General features: G+C 45.0%; 1 protein-coding gene across 1 annotated transcript in view; it reads left to right on the top strand.

Moving 5' to 3' along the window:
• The window catches only part of EMILIN2 (elastin microfibril interfacer 2), a 36120-nt gene extending 19382 nt beyond the window's left edge, over positions 1–16738 (top strand). Inside the window, exons 4-8 of the mRNA XM_080580003.1 lie at positions 82–2016; positions 8666–8998; positions 9562–9600; positions 15410–15544; positions 16307–16738. Of these exons, the coding sequence (XP_080436129.1) occupies positions 82–2016; positions 8666–8998; positions 9562–9600; positions 15410–15544; positions 16307–16644 (2780 nt within the window). The 3' untranslated portion in view covers positions 16645–16738. The remainder of the gene's footprint in view (positions 1–81; positions 2017–8665; positions 8999–9561; positions 9601–15409; positions 15545–16306) is intronic.

Here is a 16738-nt window from a genome sequence, read left to right as displayed (position 1 = left end):
TAAAATTGGCCTCCGTTGACCAAAACAGATACCCTTGAGAATACTTACTTCCAGACTTTGTCTGTTATTTCTTTGAAACAGATGCAGAACCAACGGAAGCGCCAGAACCTCCACCATATGAGAAGAAAATGCAGTTTCTTGAGGAAGAATTGTTTAGACTTACACGATCAGTGCTTGAACTTCAGTCCTCCTTGGCGGGTGTGAATGAAAACCTAAAGCTGACTGTCCAAGAAGATGCTAGTAAGATGTTGGTCACTTGGCTGAACAACCTTTATGACCGCCCAGAGCCTGACAGTGCGGTTGGTGGTGAAACAGACACTATCCATCTGCCTGGACTGCTCAGCAATAAAGATCAGAAAGACCCTTTTCTTGATTTTGAAATGGAAGATATAAAGTCTGAGCTAGCTGAGGTCAAAGAAGCATTGAAGATAAGGAATGACCAACTGGAGGAGCTGAATGGAAAAGTAAAAGGCTATGAAGGACAACTAAAACAACTGCAGGAGGCAGCACAGGGACCTACATTAACAATGCCTAGTGGCTATGTGTATCAGGAATATATAGACTCAAAATTTGAGTCCCTCAGACAGGAAATACTGGAAGGGTTTGAAAAGAAAATGGCAGATCTGAAGAACTCTTGTGAATACAAACTACAGGATATCCAGCAGCAGTGTGATGACAATGAAAATAACTGTTTAGGTATAATTGATGTTATAAGAGGAAAAGAGAATGATTTGAGGAAAGAAATAAATGCCCTTCGAACTCAGATTCCATCAAACCAGTCCAGTTGTTGCAAGGAGGGTGAGGGAAATGACTTTGACCAGCAGATAAAAGATTTAGATAAGAAGCTTGACAGAGTTGTGGAAGCACACAGGATCTTGAACGTCAGAATAGACAATGAAATCAGCCGATTGTCGACTCCGGATTTGGAAGACATGTTTGGTGAGAGGCTGGAGGAGCTAGATGCAAGGATGAACGTTACAGAACGAAATGCTGAAGAACATTGCTTTTATGTCGAGGAAACTCTGCGAGGTGCTATAGCTGCTGAGGTAGATGAACTGAGAGACCTGTTTGACCAAAAACTACGGTCACTAGAAGATAGACTAGGTGGCACTATTTTAGAGATTGCTAATACCACAGACCCAGATGGAATGTATATTAATCCTGGGCCTATTATGCCTAGTGACACTGGATTTGCAAACGAGCAATTTACAACGGAGATAAATCTTGTCAAGAACAAACTACTGTCCCTCGAACACCTCTGTGGGCAGAAATGTCTGTCTGCACCACAAGGTACAGAGGACCTTCAGAAAGAGCTAGAAAATTGTAATAACAAATACAATCACTTGCTTTTGAAAACGGAGAACAACTCTGTTCTTCTGCAGTCTTTAAATAGCTCTCTTAACGAGAAACTTAACTTAATTAAGGATAACCAACGTGATAACCAGAAAATGCAGAGAGATTTGCGTGTATTCCGGTATAGTCTAAATGTCATGGATAAAGATATGAAAAATCTCCAAGATGGCTTGAATAGTTGCAGGGAGCAACTTCTGGGTGTCAATTCTACCTGTAGAAAAACACAACGAGGCGTCTACCGAAAAATTGATCAAATGCAGAGGACATTTGCAAATCAAACCATTCACCCTAGTGATAATTGCTGCAGTGAAGTGAAAGAGAGACTAGAACAATTAAACGACCAAGTCCTGAATGATCTCAGCAAGTGTAAAGAAAAGACCCAAGGTGTCCAGGACGGTGTTTCAGATGTTGAGACCAGAGTCTCGAATGTTGAAAAAGTTTGCGGCAAGCTGGACTCTGTCTCGGGTAGCTTGCAGAAGATAAAAGAAGGACTGAATAAGCACGTGAGCAGCTTATGGAACTGCATACGTGAAATGAATGGAACTATATCATCTCATTCCAAAGATATTTCTGGCCTCAAAAATTCTGTCCAGCAGTTTTATAGTCAGGTCTCTAAAATCACCACAGACATGGAAGGCATGCTGAAATCTCAGTCTGACACAAGTAAGTTTTGTGCATTTTTAATGCTTTTTTGTTTGCTTTTCAACAGGCTTTCTTTCCTGAGTCATTTATAGGGGAACTAAACAAAGGAGGAAAAAATCAATATTACACAATTTCTGCTTTGTTTTTACAATGACTGTAATTTTGGCTTTCCTCTAAGACACCATAGAGGACTTTGCTTTTAAAAGCATTCTTAAAAAAAGTCTTCTATGCTTTCGTGTTCACTTTGAGCCAGAATAAAGATAGTGGTAAAACTAATATTTTAGATAGTGACTTTAAAGCAAGTTTTAATTAATATTTATCTGTAGGTATTATTTCAGTTATTTTATTCAACTTTTTCCTGTGTGTATGAGATTACGTGTGAGAATCCTTCCAGTAAATTCCTCGAGGGGAATTGAAAAGTAAATTGAGAAAACCAAAGACAAAGGAATTCAAATTTATAAGAAAGATTCCCTGTAAGTTTTGTTCATAGCATGAGTTAATGATTATAATTCAGCACCGACTCTTTGATTTAGGACTTTCGCAAACAAGCTCTGGCATATCTTGGTGTGGCAATTTAACACTTTCGTTTCATAGCCCTGCCAGAAGTTTGTGTTCCCACAACATAGGTGGCAAGTTGGCAATATGTTCACACCATGGCTGGCAATGCTTTCATACCTCAGCCACTTCTGTTAGTCGTCCAACCTGTTGGCTCAAATCTAACTTCACAGTGAGTTTAAAGTTTGTGTGGGGGTGGTTGAGAAACAGAGGCACAACCTTTTTGGCCCAAAACGCTATGAAATGGTAACCTCTATGTGTCGGTGAACCTTGCCGTAATGGTTTAGAGGTTTTGCCAAATGCCAGTCGGTCCCTCTGTAGTTCTTGCCCAAAATTTCAGCAGTGAGTTGTTTTCGTTTGAAAGAGTCAGTGTACAGAAGGAAGCTGGTTTCCTGTTCCTGTTACCATGAAGAAAAAACATAGGAAGTGTAGGCTATTTTGAAAATGCACTTTTCAGTTGGCTGTGAAGCTCAGGAGATGCTTCTGGTTTTATTTCTGTATACACATGAGATAAATTTAACACAACATGAATTATTGTGTCAAAACTGAGATAGACTTATTTTGTCAGAAGGAACTTTTCTTGAATTCAGTATTTTTTTCCTTTGACATTTTATTCATTTTAGAGAAGGATAGTAATTCAGGGGAATTACGGATGCTGACACCAGTACTGACGTGGAGACAGGCCTGTGAAAAGTCTGTTGGAGATGGGGTGTTTGGGGCTGGCCAGCCCCGCTGGAGTGTTGATTCCTTGATGCAGTGGGCAAGGCTGTGCTTTCAAAGGGCAGAATGCGTTCAGTTGGTGAGAGAGCAGTGGGGAAGAGGCCAGTTTCTGCGTCTGGCCCTAAATCTGAAGAAGAGGTGCTGAGGGGAAGCCTTGTGGGCTGCTGGAACTGGTGGTGGCTGGGGGAGATCTGCTGCCTGACTGAGAGCGCGCTCGCTTGAGTGGAAAGGTTGTGCCTCGTGGAGGTCCGAAAATAATTCCTGTGGGGAAGGATACCCCTCTCAGTCTGAGGCAAAGACTTGAAAGGCTGCTGTAGACGTGTTTACTTTGAGCATAGAACCGTTTGAAAACAAAAGTATTGTTGTAGTGGTGTTACCCTGCTACGTAGCTGAGCTCCACCACAGCCGCTCTCTCACTGCCCCTCCTCAAAGGGAAAGGGGGAGAAAATACGATGGAAAGGGCTCAAGGGCTGAGGTAAGGACGAGGAGATCACTCAATGATTATTGTTATGGGCAGAACAGACTGGGCCTAGAGTGATCAATATCATTTATTGCCTATCACTAGTGGACCAGAACAGTCTTAAACCCCAGAGGCCCACCCAGCATCTCTCCCTGGCTCGGCTCTGGCCAGCAGCAGGTCCCTTTGGAGCTGACTGGAGCTGGCTCTGATCTGACATGGGGCAGTGCTGGGCTCTGCTCACAGAGGCCACCCCTGCAACCCCCCAGTACCAAAACTTTGCCACAAAAACCCAATACAGTTGCAGTGCTTGATATAAAAATCATTCTGAGGTGAGAAGCTCTTGTATTAAATAAAATTTAAAAATATATATATCTTCCTTTAAAGGAAGAAGTGCAGAGGAACAGAGGAGGTCTGTAATTCTCGGATACCTCTTTTAGTGAAATCTCCTGTTAAATTCAACGGGGTTAAGACCTTAATCCCCGAGTCTCTCAGAAGAGACCCAGTTCCCATTAAAATGCAGTATGATGTATCTGTGTTATCCTATTTCTCATCCGTCTCACCGAAAATAAATTTGCACTGGGAACTGACACAGGAGAAAGATCCAAGACACGCAGAGTAATCTTTCTCCTGCTATTTAAAGCAGGTGTTCGGGCGGCCTCGTGGGCTGTATTTGTCAACCTCTATTACAACACTGTGAGGCATTAAAAAGCCTAAAGCGTGCCTGGGTTTCCATAGCGTAATTCAGTTTCGGAGCAGAGCTGTTTCTCCATCCACCGTTAGGTTTTTAGCACCTGGGGAAAGGCTCAGCTGCTGGAGCCCAGACACGCAGGTACCTTGGACGGCCGTCTCTGCTTTCGGCTCCCTCCGGCCTCTGCAGGATTTGTGAAGCACATGCCTCGATCCCCAAATGTTTCCAATTAAAATAACGCTGTCTAGCGCAGCAGTCTGGGTAAGTTTGGACAGTTGGAGTTCCAGAAAGATTTTGGCAAAAGAGCCTTTTTGGGAAGCAGTTTGGGAGCCCTGTTACGCGAGCTGGGCACGGCTTTAGCTGTGTTGGTGTTCGCAGGCGGTGTGACTGCGGTGGCCTCCCTGATACCTGCGTTAGCTGAAAGGAGACTTTCAGTTCTGGCAGTAGATCAGTGCCGAATATCTTCTGCACTACTTGCCAGCATATCGTAGCATTCAAGTGATGTCATTTGACTTCAGAAGGACCATAACAGAAACAACTTGTTACTAATAGAGTTGTTGAGGGCGGTAAGGCAAGGATATGTCAGAAGGGATCCAATATGAAGTGTTACTGAGTGGTGCAGGCCCAGCGCTGAACTCAGGAGTGTGGCTGTATCTTATTAAGAAATTTTTAAATTTTTTGGATCTAGGGTTTTGAGTGCCTGAGTCCAAACTAAGACACCAGGTTAGTGAAGGACTGCAGACAACAGCAGATGTAAACCCAGAGGCTAGAACAGTATTATATTAGTTTGGATTTCTGGTGAAGATAACGCAACTTAATGTTAGCATTAAACAGGGTGGTGACAGATAGGTAGATAACCACATACGATGTATTCACCAAGGTTATGTTTTCCAGCTTCTGTTTGTCTAAATGAAATGGTCACTGCCCCCAGCTCCTCTCGAGAGAGAAGTTCTTGCAGAGTAGCTGCTCATTGCGGTCTGTGCCTCTGCAGACACAAGGGCTCTTCAAATAGTGCGAAACTAAAAGTGATGTTAAAGTCAGCTGTTTCTTTTTCATTACTGCCTCTTCGTACAGATTCGTGAAGATTTTTGGTAGTTAGAAGTGTGCTGGGATTGTAGTTTGCTCCGGTTACGGTTATTTAACCTGCACTGCAATTCCTCTGGTAATTGTTGCTGTATCAGGGTTTCAAAAGTAACAGCTAAATATTGTCTGCTGAAGTTAGGGTCAAAGAAACTGAATGTATGCTCTATGCTACATCTATAAGGGGCAACATAAACCACAGGTGTTATATCACAAACAAGTCATGTGGTCAGTTCCTGTAGCCTCCCTTGCAAGATGGTGCTTAATTGTCAAATCCCCTTGATATCTGTAAGAAAATGCAGGTCATGTCTTTGTGGCTTCTAGTGTGTGCAGCCACTGATTCCTTCAGTTGATAGTTTCTTTTATCTTTCACTTACTGTGTGTTTTGGGGTCTGATGAGCACGTGGCCAGGGCAGAACCACATTAGAATCAGCCAAACTGCAAGGAAACACTTGAGCTGTGCATCCAGGTCATGGCTCTTCTTCATTCCTGCAAAATTATTCTTTCTTCAGTGAAGTAAAATGGAGGTTAAAGCTGCCTGGCTAATCAAACTGAAAAAGATAAAATATTTTAAGGGGAGATGGGAATGAAAGCATTCTTATTTTAATTGTACAAGGGAAGCCTTTTCAGTTTCAGCTGCAGAGGGGCATCTGAGAGCAGAGGCAAGGCAGTGCTGCTGTCTGACCTGGTAACCGAGCTGTCACTTAGTCTGGTGGCAGCAAACAGAGCAGTGACAACACCGCTGCGAGGACAGCATCACCGTTTTCAGCTGTTTAACCATCTCAGCTCTGCTCTCTGCCTTCCCAGATATTTTGTAGACGATGAGAAACATGTCTGTTTTGTCAGCTGCTCAGCAAAGCTTAAGCAGGTCCAGCTAAATTCACCTCAGCCTTTGTTGGGGATTCATTTTCACATTCCTTTCTGAATTGAAAACACGTGCTGGGTAATCCAGCATCGAGATAGGATGGCTCCAGCGTTATCTTTATCTAATGATTTATTGGTACTTTGTCGTTGTATGATGCTTCTCAGTCAAAAATGCCAAAAAGCTTGGCAAAGATGGCAGACCACGATCCCTCTTAGCCCTCAGATATCTGATAACTGGCACTTTAAGTTGAGCTTTAGCCAGACAGTTTTGATTTGGCTTTACGGGGGTGTAGTTGGGTAATTCTGAATGCTGGAATATTGATGCTGCATGCAAGGAAGCTGCTGGCACAGGATGCAGGATTTGAGCTGCAGATTATTATTTAAAGCTCTAGAAAAACAAGCACAAAAGCATAGTCATTTTCCCTGTGTCAGCCCAAATCGTTGGCTTAATAAAGCTCAGTTTAAGTGACTAGAGAAATGACAAATATTTATATTTATATACCAATATAAAGCACTTTGCCAGTTTCTGTTTTGAATGAGGTTGGTCTGAAGATCTTAGCCGAAGGTGTGAATCTGTGCTACTGTGGACAGATGTCCCATTAAGTTAGCAACTATGCTTGATTTAAGAGTAAACTAAATAATTCACTTAGATACTTTAAACCTTGTTTTGGAAATTTTTAAGAAGATTTTAAAATCTGTGATTTTTTAAATGAAAATCATTCTAACCTGTGCAAAGTGAACACTTCACCTTTTAGTCCTCTGCCTTGTGGAAGGAATTACCGAGTAAGCTTCAGTCCAACCTCGTGGTGCATTGCCTGTATAACTTTCAATTCCCACAGCAGTTAAAATCAGCCAGCAAAGCTCCTGAAGACTTTCTTTTAAAGGACATACATATAGTAAATGAATGCAGGTGTTGTGGAACCATGACTTCAGATGGCCTTGCAGTACCCTGGAGGGCTTAGGAGGAGTTTTTACGAGACTGGAAACAAGAAGTAAGATTCACAAGGGTAAAGTGCAGGTGCAGAGTTTGTCACTTTTAATCACGCATGGCATTGGGAACGCAGACAAAAAGCACCAGGTAGTGGTGGAGCAGCACAGGGGCTGCCAGCAACACCGTCACGGTCCATACCTGCAGGATCTGGCTGTAAGCCCCCTCCTGAAGGGCAGCCACTGCTGCCACGGCCAAGCCCCTCCAGCTGCTGTGGAGCACAGGCGTTTGGTTTAGCCTTAGCCACTGGTGAGGTTACCCAGGCTGATTGTAAGGGATTAATGTGCTTTGTTTTCACCACCAAGAGCCTGGGGCAGAGGTCTCCTGCTGCAGACCATGGCAATTGTCTTTGGCACGACAAGTTGCATCAGATAAATTTGCAAGGGGATGTTCATTTCCCCAGAAACTTTCACTCCTATCCCTGTGCCTAAAACCATGCTTTGGTCTTAAAGTGCAATGAATACAAACAATGCTAATGTATAATATCAATAGTTGGATTTTTATTTTTTTTACTCTGCTGTCTAAAGTGTGCATTTAGGCACTTCTTTTTGGTAATTCATTGTAAAAACTGTGTTGTTGCATCTGCTGAAATCTACACATTTGTAAATTCCTGTTATAAATAAAGGCGTGAGTCAGCTTCACACTTAGGAGGACATTGCATCTTTAAATTTCATCCAGGACTTCATTTATAGGAATGCATTATAATTCCTGTAAAGGATGCAGACCTGTACCAGCTGATAACCCAAATGTTACCATGTCAGCACTGTTCAACCCCGATGTCGTATGTGTTGGCTGCCCTGCTGGAAAAGTCTCTTAATGGTATCTCTTGCCTTTAAACAATGAGGGCTTTTCAGCTAAATTATATCCTGGGGTTCTGCCTTTGTTGTCAGAACATATTAGTAATGGGAGTATTTGGAATTTTAAATCCATTGCTTTTCAAAGAAGGGGAAAAAATCCTCAAGTCTCCATTTACTCCAAATCCCCATTTACTCTTTTTTTCCTGTGGATTTTTTTTTTTTGTGATAGCGCTAAAGGGTTGGGTAAGAACAAGACTGCCTTGTGCTGGGTGTTGTGTGAGTACAGAATAGAAGGGAAGAGCTGTGGGCAGGAGGGAGCAAAGCAGAGGAAGGAGAGAGAGCATGAAGTGGAGGTGGAGGCCACCGGCGGGAGGTGGCTGTAACGTGCAGCCAGCTCGGTGCAGAAAGTCAAGGTTTTATTTTGAAGTATTTGCTTCCCATGAATATGCATACACCAATTTCACAGACTATTTTGAGCGAATAATTCTGCATTTCCCTTTTCTTCAAACCTTTCAAAGGGCGACCAGAAGCACCGCGGCAGCCGGTGCCACCGAGACCTCCTCTGCAGCCCCAGCCGGGCATATCCCTGCTGCCATCCCGGCCGAGGATACAACCCCCGCGGCACAGGCCTCCCCTGCAGCCTCCTCTGCCCAGACCTCTTCCGCGGCCGGCGCTGCCGGGGTCGGGAGTCGCCCCGTTCCTGCCTGGAACGACCGGGATCATCCTGGAGGCTGGAGAGGCAGGGCCGCCGGGCACCGTGTTAATGTCGGGAAGGGGGCGGCTGCGAAGCGTCGATGGCCAGGCTGGGCAAAGCACCGTGCCCATTGCTGAGGGCTACGCTGGAGCACCAGGTGAGGGAACCAGACCAGCAGCGAATCACCCCGTGAGACCTACGGGCATGCCAGGCCTTCGCTAGGGGGGTGAAACTGAGCTTTGCCAGATGCCTGTCAGCCTTCCGTGGACAGCCGTTGGAGCTATTAGAGCCGGGAGTTAGGGCAGAGGTGGTTTGCAAACGGGGCCTGGCAGCCTCCAGCTGGCTACAGCAGTAGGGGAAACTTGGTCAGTGCCAGCTTTGTTGCCTTCGTCAGGGCTGCACAGAGCATGAGGTCAGTGGGGCTGATGTAAAATCTTTGGTAACTACAGCAGCCTTTGCCCCTAGGGAAACCTAAATTAATTTTTTCTAGCTGTAGTGCTTGCAGTGGATTTAATGCATTGTAGTAAGAATTTGGTTTTCTGTGCTGTGACTGCCTCAGTTTAACAATAATCTGAGCATTTCATAGGAAATGTTATTCGGTAGCAATTTTGGTAGGTAGCTTTTTGATAACAAAGGATATTTTTTAGAAGAATGCAGTGATATTTTGTCATAATTTACTCAATTATGTACTGTCTAACACACACTACTTTTGCTTTGTAGGATATCCGAAGTTATCTCCTCCAACCACGGACTCACAGGGTAAGGCAATTGTTTCGCAGAAATGCTTTACGCGAGTACTTTGTATCAGTCCCTGGAGAGCTGTGGCTGAGAGAACAGTGACATTAAGGAAAACCTAACACGTTTGCTACACCTTAGCATTAAAACATAGTCTGCATCCTTTGAAAATGTGGGTGTTTTAAGGTTTTAAAAAATAATTCATTTGGGGATATTGTTACTCACTTTGTGTTTTTTTTTTTTTTTAATTTTTTATTTCCTAACAAATGCCAGGACAGACCTTTTTTCCTTTTAAAAGAAAAGAACTTCATTACGGAAAGGGCTGTTAGGCATTGGAACGGACTGCCCAGGGAAGTGGTTGAGTCACCATCCCTGGAGGTCTTTAAAAGACGTTTAGATGTAGCCCTTAGTGATATGGTTTAGCGGAGGACTTGTTAGTGTTAGGTCAGAGGTTGGACTCGGTGATCTTGGAGGTCTCTTCCAACCTAGACGATTCTGTGATTCCGTGATCTATTTCTTTCCAATGAATTTAATATTTCTTTAGTAAGAAATTAGTGCTGAGGCCAATGCTAAGTTTTTGAAGCACTGTTAGTAACTGAGTGTGTGAGTTGGTCCTTCTCATGGGAGACTTTCTACCTTTCTTAGAATGATGAGGACTCGCGTTCCTGACTTCAGTGAAAGCAGGAGTGTTCCCACTGTCAGCCATCATTTAGAAAGACTTAAAATACAATTTTCTAGGTTTGGTGTGGTTTTATTATAATTTTTAATATCATAATTCACTTCGGGATTTGTATGATAAGCAGCTATATAGCCTGTGTGGGCCGTGCTCGTTGGCCTCGATAAATACATAGATCGGCTGCTGCCTGCCCTACAGCCTCATACTCCAGATACTATCAAACCCTGGGGAGTGGTATCCTGTGTTAAAGTGAATATTCCCACACTTTCTTCAGAAGGAATGATTTCATCCAAGTTGGTTGAAGGAAATATCAGAAATAGATAGAACAGAGGGGCTTTATGGCATCCAAAATCCTACCCCTGGGTTTTAGCCTTAACAAAATCACAGATGCACATCCTGAAGACGAGGCCGGGGACTGACAAGAAGAGGTGTAAAGAGTCGATACTGTAATTCTGATATATATACTTTCTAATTAAAAATCCTCCATAGCCTCAAAGCAATATTTTTGTGTTTGAGGATTGCAGTAGAGGAAGAACAAGGAGCTATAGATTAGGCTTCTGGAAAGGGATGAGAAGTAAGGAAATGCTCATTTATCTTGTTGCCAGAAAAGCCAATATAAATGTCTAGATCACTGTGATAAATGGATTTCCTGGGGGACTTATTCCACTTTATGCATACTACTGCACTTCGTAGACAGCAGTATTTTAATAAGTTTATGCTAAAACTGTGAACTGTGCACGTTAAACATGTTGAAAGGGCAAGGTGTGGCAGCCAATGTGCACGAGGGCTGCTGGGTGGAACATGTTGCTACAGATGGTGTGGTAGCACTCCGACATCTACAGAGAGGCAGGCTCAGCCAAGGAGTTCCTTTTCCTGATTTGCGCCCCTGAAGACCTGTCTCAGTATAAGATACACCTGCCAGTCTGTCGTACTTCACCCAAAATGCCTCGCAAGCCCTGAGGCCAGGTAAGGTGACAGAAAGCAGAGGGTAAGGTATGGTACAAATAGCTGTTCGACTTGGCGGAGCTGGGGCATTTACACCCGCTGTCCCTGATCACATAGGTGGTGGCTGCTCATAAACAGCAATGAAAGAGAGCCTTTTGGGGAGGAATTCAGCAGCTAACGGTGTTGTAGAAATTAACAGCTGGGAAAGGGAAGGTTTTTGGTTTGTTGGGGGAGGAACTTAATGCTTAGGTAAGGCACTGAGGAACCTTTAAGACCTAATTCAGGCAGGACCGCAGTTGATGCCTTTGTCAGTCTTCGCTCAGAGCATTTTGTGGTACTGAAATTGTAATCTGAAAGAAGATCAGACCTTCTTGTACTATGATCCCTAAAACAAGGAGCATGTATTGTTAAATTGGCCTTCTGAGTACTCCCTTTCATTTCTCATTCCCTTTCATTTCTGTTTCTGACTAGCCTGTTATGTGAAAGCATTACTCAGGAAGAAGTTGAGGGCTCCAGCTCTGTCCTCTGGTATTAAACTAGCCCACATTAGTGCTTGTCTTGAATGCTGAGGCTTAATTTGCATGTTTTCAATAGCACTTCTGAGCTTTCCAGATGCATTAGCCATCTGTTTGGATGCATCTTACAATATAACTTTGCAGGTAAAGATCTTCAGGGATTTACAAGTGTTAATGAGAGGGTGTGAGGCACAATAATAGGAATTAGCTCTGTTTTCACAGGCAACGAGTTTATGACAAAGGTGAATTAAGCATTAGGACCCAAGTGGCTCCACCTAATGCCTTTTGCTACAAAAGGAGTTGAACCAATAGTTACTTAAAGAAACATCATCAGCGAATATTATTGAAGCACGGCAATTTTACAGTCGTGAGAATTTTTCTTTGCTGACAATTGCAGAGGCAGAGTTCATAAATTAGCTGATGAACTGCTCTGGGAACCGATGAGAAAACCCCAGGTCACACAGCTAGGCAAGGACAGAGCCAAGAAGAGGACTTGGACGCTCTGATCAGCATACACAGGGTCACAGGGAAAAAAAATTCACTGAAAGCACAAATTGCCTTTCCCTCCCTCCTCCTTCATGCAGTTTGCAGCGTTGGTGGTGTCCCCGACCCTGCAGCTCCAACTCAGGGTGATCGCTCCTCTCTCAAAGGAATTTCTTGTGCAGTGTAATACAGAACACTGCTGAGCTAGTGAACCCTTTTGCTGTACGAACACCGCTGAATATACCCATGCAGACAGAGGGCTAAGGTGGGTTTGGGCTCTTTCATTCTTACTTGTGTGATACTGAGCCAGCTCCATGTGACTGCGGCCTACAGGACACGTTTCAGATGTAAAAACATGAGTTTTATTGCAATGGAAGACGTGGTGCTGTCAGTGGTTCCTGATCTGAAGAAAGAGTTTACTGAATACCTAAATTACCAAGCTGTGCTTGTAACGGGTTCTCTTGTTTCTTTTGATTGTTTGATGGGGAACAATATTCTAGTGGGTACGCCTTAATGATCTAGTGCGGGGGAAAGCATGTTTGATGTTTTTGAGGGAAAGAATACGGAAATGCCCTCAATTGCACCAGTGGCTGTGTTTTGCTGCTGTTTGTATGGAAGAACAGCTCAATTCATAGGAGCTGACTGCAGGCCTGGGTAGGGGACAGATACTTCTGTAAGGTCAGCCACAGGGGAAACCTTCCCTTGCCATGATTTGAAAGAAGTTGTAAAAGCAGAAAGAGCTGAAGCAAAGCAAAGTAGCCGTGTCTTCATAACACCCTGAATGAGTTACTGTCCGTGTCAGAAATGGGGTGACCTCAGCAGAGCCGATGGGCCCTGCTCCACTGAGTGGTGGCTCCTGGGTATTGCTGTGGCACTGTGCTGCTCTGCGTGGTCATCCCATGTTCCTGGAAATGAGGTGTGTTGGGGTCAAACTGAGGAGGTTTTTTTTTAAAAAAAGAAAGGTGGTGATGGTAAATTGCTGATATTTTCAGCCCGTTCCTTCTAATTGAAGGTGAAACTCCTCTCTGCCTCGCAGTTTCTTCACAAGGCGTGCATTTATAGCTCCTGGCTTTCAAATGCTTTGAAATTTTCTTCCTGATTTTTAAAATTTCACAGCACTAGCTCCTGAAGTGAAAGTGTGGAGTTTCCAAGCCTGGACCTTGCGTAGAGAAACTGAACTTTGATCTCGGGGTGAAGAAAAGCATTTGTGAGTGGGGACATGTAAGGGAAGGCGATCCGCCCCTGTAAGGATCTGCAAAAGCATTGCTGAGAGCTATCGGTAGGACTTGGGCAAACTTCAAACAGGCACAGCTCCAGTTAGAAAGGAGGAGGAGAGGAGAGCATAGAAACATCGTGACTTTCCTGCACCTCTCTATTTGCCCACTGAACAGGATATTTAGAGGCAGTTACGATCTCTTCTTTAGACAAGTACGCATAAAACTGAGCTGACGGCTCAAAAAACAAGGCTGCGGATCTGAAGGAAATTTCAGCAGCAAACTCTAACAACTACTGAAGCAATCGGTGTCAGTGCAGGAAGATCTAAAGGAAGCTGAGGGGAGGCAGAACAGGAGTCACTTCCCTACCCAGATCCTTAGCTACTGTGAGCTGCAGCTATTGCATACAGAGAGCAGGGCATTTCTGGGCAGGCTGCAGGAACCTCTCCGAGTCAGCCAGCAAGAAATGAGTGGATGTACATCATCATTTGATGTGAGTCTCAGGGTAAGCTGTGACTACAAAGGCGCTTCCTGTGAGTAGAGTGATGTTAAAGGGCTGGAGCGTTACAGAAGCTCCCTCCTGAAGCAAGCAGACTTCCTGCAATTCATTTTGGTCCTTTTGAATAAACTCATCTTAGCTCACAGGAGCTCTTACACATGTAGTGCCAGGTAAAAGGGCTTCTGGCCGCTTTGTGAGCGTGAGACAAAATACTGAATGAGGAGATACCCAAAGATGCACGAGGCGTCTGGTTGCTAGACCCCAAGGGAGTTCATGGTGGTTATTTGCTATTTCTGAAGCTGCTGGCATCTTACGGTCCCCCTGCCTCCATGCCAAGTTATTCAGGAAAAAAAAAACTAACATAACATTGATATATTCACGTTTTAGGTAAAGTTTTGTCACTTTTTAACTTCTCTATCCAAGTGGTGTAATCAGAATTGAACGTTTGTATCACTGCTTGCTGGTGGCATGTCAGATTGAGAGGGAGAGAAACCAGACGTTTATTTTATAGACAGCAGAACAAGGAGCAGGGCTGACACAGCACAGAGAGACTGGGATCCTAACCTGAACGGGGTTGAACAGAAGGAGCAGCCGAGGACAGCTTTAAGTGTATTCATAGTTTACCTAATTGCCTGATCAAAGCAGCAAGAGTTGACTGCTTCTAGCAGTGTTCCTGCCTTAAGGGAAACCTTTAGAAGGAAGGGAGCTAAAACAAGACTAACATGGTTGATCACCAAGACTTGCTTTTATGCCAGTCTGTTTAAAAGTAAAAACTTGTCCTAATAGTCCAAATTGTATTTCATCAAGTGGTTTTAGCTAGTGAGCAGATAGACTATGAAATACTAGTGTCTGTCTGAGCTGCTGAGAAAAGAAAAAAATACAGAACAAAAAATTCCCTGAAAGAGAAGTGCAAAAGAGAGAAAAGCCCCAGACATGATTCTCTTTGTTAGAATGCCTAAAAGTGTTACTTGTGTAGATGATCTTGCTAGCCTTTGGCAGAGAAAGCAGGAGATCTAAGCTGTTCACAGCTTCTCCCCTAGGAAAGCTGGCACGAGCTTCCGACCTTCCGCACTTGTGCTGCCATTGTGGTGGTGATACAGAGCAGAGAGGTGTGGGGGCAGCCTGAATCCTGGAGCCGCTCTGTGGCAGAGCATTGTCGAATTCAGGTGTGGCAGGGTGGCTACTTCCAGCAGTTACAAGCCACGCATCTTTTCCTTAGAGGGCAAAAAAGCAGCTCGTAGGTGATGCCAGTTTTCTGGCTCCCCTGCCAGAGCTGGGAGGCCGTAGCCAAGGGGGAAATTTTATGGTGCTCAGTCAATTTTTTTATGGTGAGAAAGCTGGGCCAGCAGAATGTATTCTGCTAATTCTGGCACCCCTCAAGTGGCAGGGTTAGGCTGAGTGGAGCATCTGTGGGAGCAGAGACACTGGGTTATAAACCATCGCAGGGAAAGGCTGTGCTGTCATCCCGAAGCGACCTCAGTCATGTTCTTACCCATTTTAGGACCTGCTGCTGCCGCCGCCTCGCTGGTGTCATTCTCTGCCGGGCTCACACAGAAGCCTTTCTCCAGTGACGTCGGCGTGGTTCACTTCAACAAAGTGCTCGTGAATGACGGGGACTATTACAACCCCAACACAGGTAAGGCAGAGGACGGACCCACAGAGCTGCCAGGCGGGCAGTAGCTCCCCATTACCAGTGGTCGATGCCACCTCAGGCACTGCGGTGCGTCGAACTGAACAAAATCCACAAGTCCATCTAAGCCGGCTGCAGCAGGGCAGGGGCTTCCTGAGGACGGGGACAGTCACGCACGTTGTCCCTGCGGGTTTTCCACAGCTGCCAGGGACACCGAGGCCTGACTCACCACCCTCTCTGCTCTGCCAGCACGACCACTGTGTGCTCCTCACCCCTCCTCAGGCACCTGCACCGTTAGCAGCAGGGAGGCTCCTTACCCACCTGTTCCACTGCAGCTGGGGGAGAGGAGGGCTCCCTGCTTTTGACACAGACTTCAGTGTAAGCCACCTCAGCCCCCTCTCGCACCCTGAAACACCTCCGCGGGCTGGCTCTTTGAAACTCAGGGCTCTGCAGAATTATGTAGAGCTGTCATGACTTCAGTGTTACGTACCTGTGGTGTTGGTGCTTTCTGCATCGCAAGCCTGGAAAATTTTTAAACTGAATCTGTTTTTTTAAACTGTATGGGAAGAGTCTGGCTTGTAGCTCAGCACACCCCGTTGCCTTCGTGACCGCTCTCAGTTGGTCAGCTGCCCAAGCTGACCTCAGCCCAGTCACCTCTGCGTAGCAGCGGACAGCGCGTGCTGTGCTATGTTTGTCTTTGTGCTTAGCGCACTCAGGCCTCTCCGTTTTGAATACCTCAGAAAAGCCCTGCCCGTCTCTCTTCCGCAGGCATCTTCACCTCACCGTATGAGGGGCGCTACCTGATCACCGCTGTGCTGGCGCCGGAGCGGGATGAGTACGTAGAGGCAGTGCTGTCCGTCTCCAATGCCAGCGTTGCTCAGCTCCACACGGCTGGGTACAGGAGGGAACTGCTGGAGTATCACAAACCCTACTCGGGGAAACGGACCTGTGGTGGTCCCGGGACATTCCACCTCGTTCTTCACCTCAAAGCAGGAGATGAAGTAAACGTCGTCGTGACAGGAGGCAAACTGGCCTACACAGACTCCGATGAAATGTATTCCACGTTTAGTGGGGTTCTGCTTTATCCTTCCATTTCCCATGTGTAGGTCCATCGTGGAACAGGAGAGAAGGGTAAGATATTCCGAAGAAATTAAGTGTAATAAAATTCAAAGCTTTAATATATTCAGTTTATATATTTGG

Source organism: Anser brachyrhynchus (assembly GCF_964034855.1).
Source record: "Anser brachyrhynchus genome assembly, chromosome: 2".
In the NCBI taxonomy this organism is placed as follows: Eukaryota; Metazoa; Chordata; class Aves; order Anseriformes; family Anatidae; genus Anser; species Anser brachyrhynchus.
This window is presented reverse-complemented; position numbering and strand designations above follow the sequence as displayed.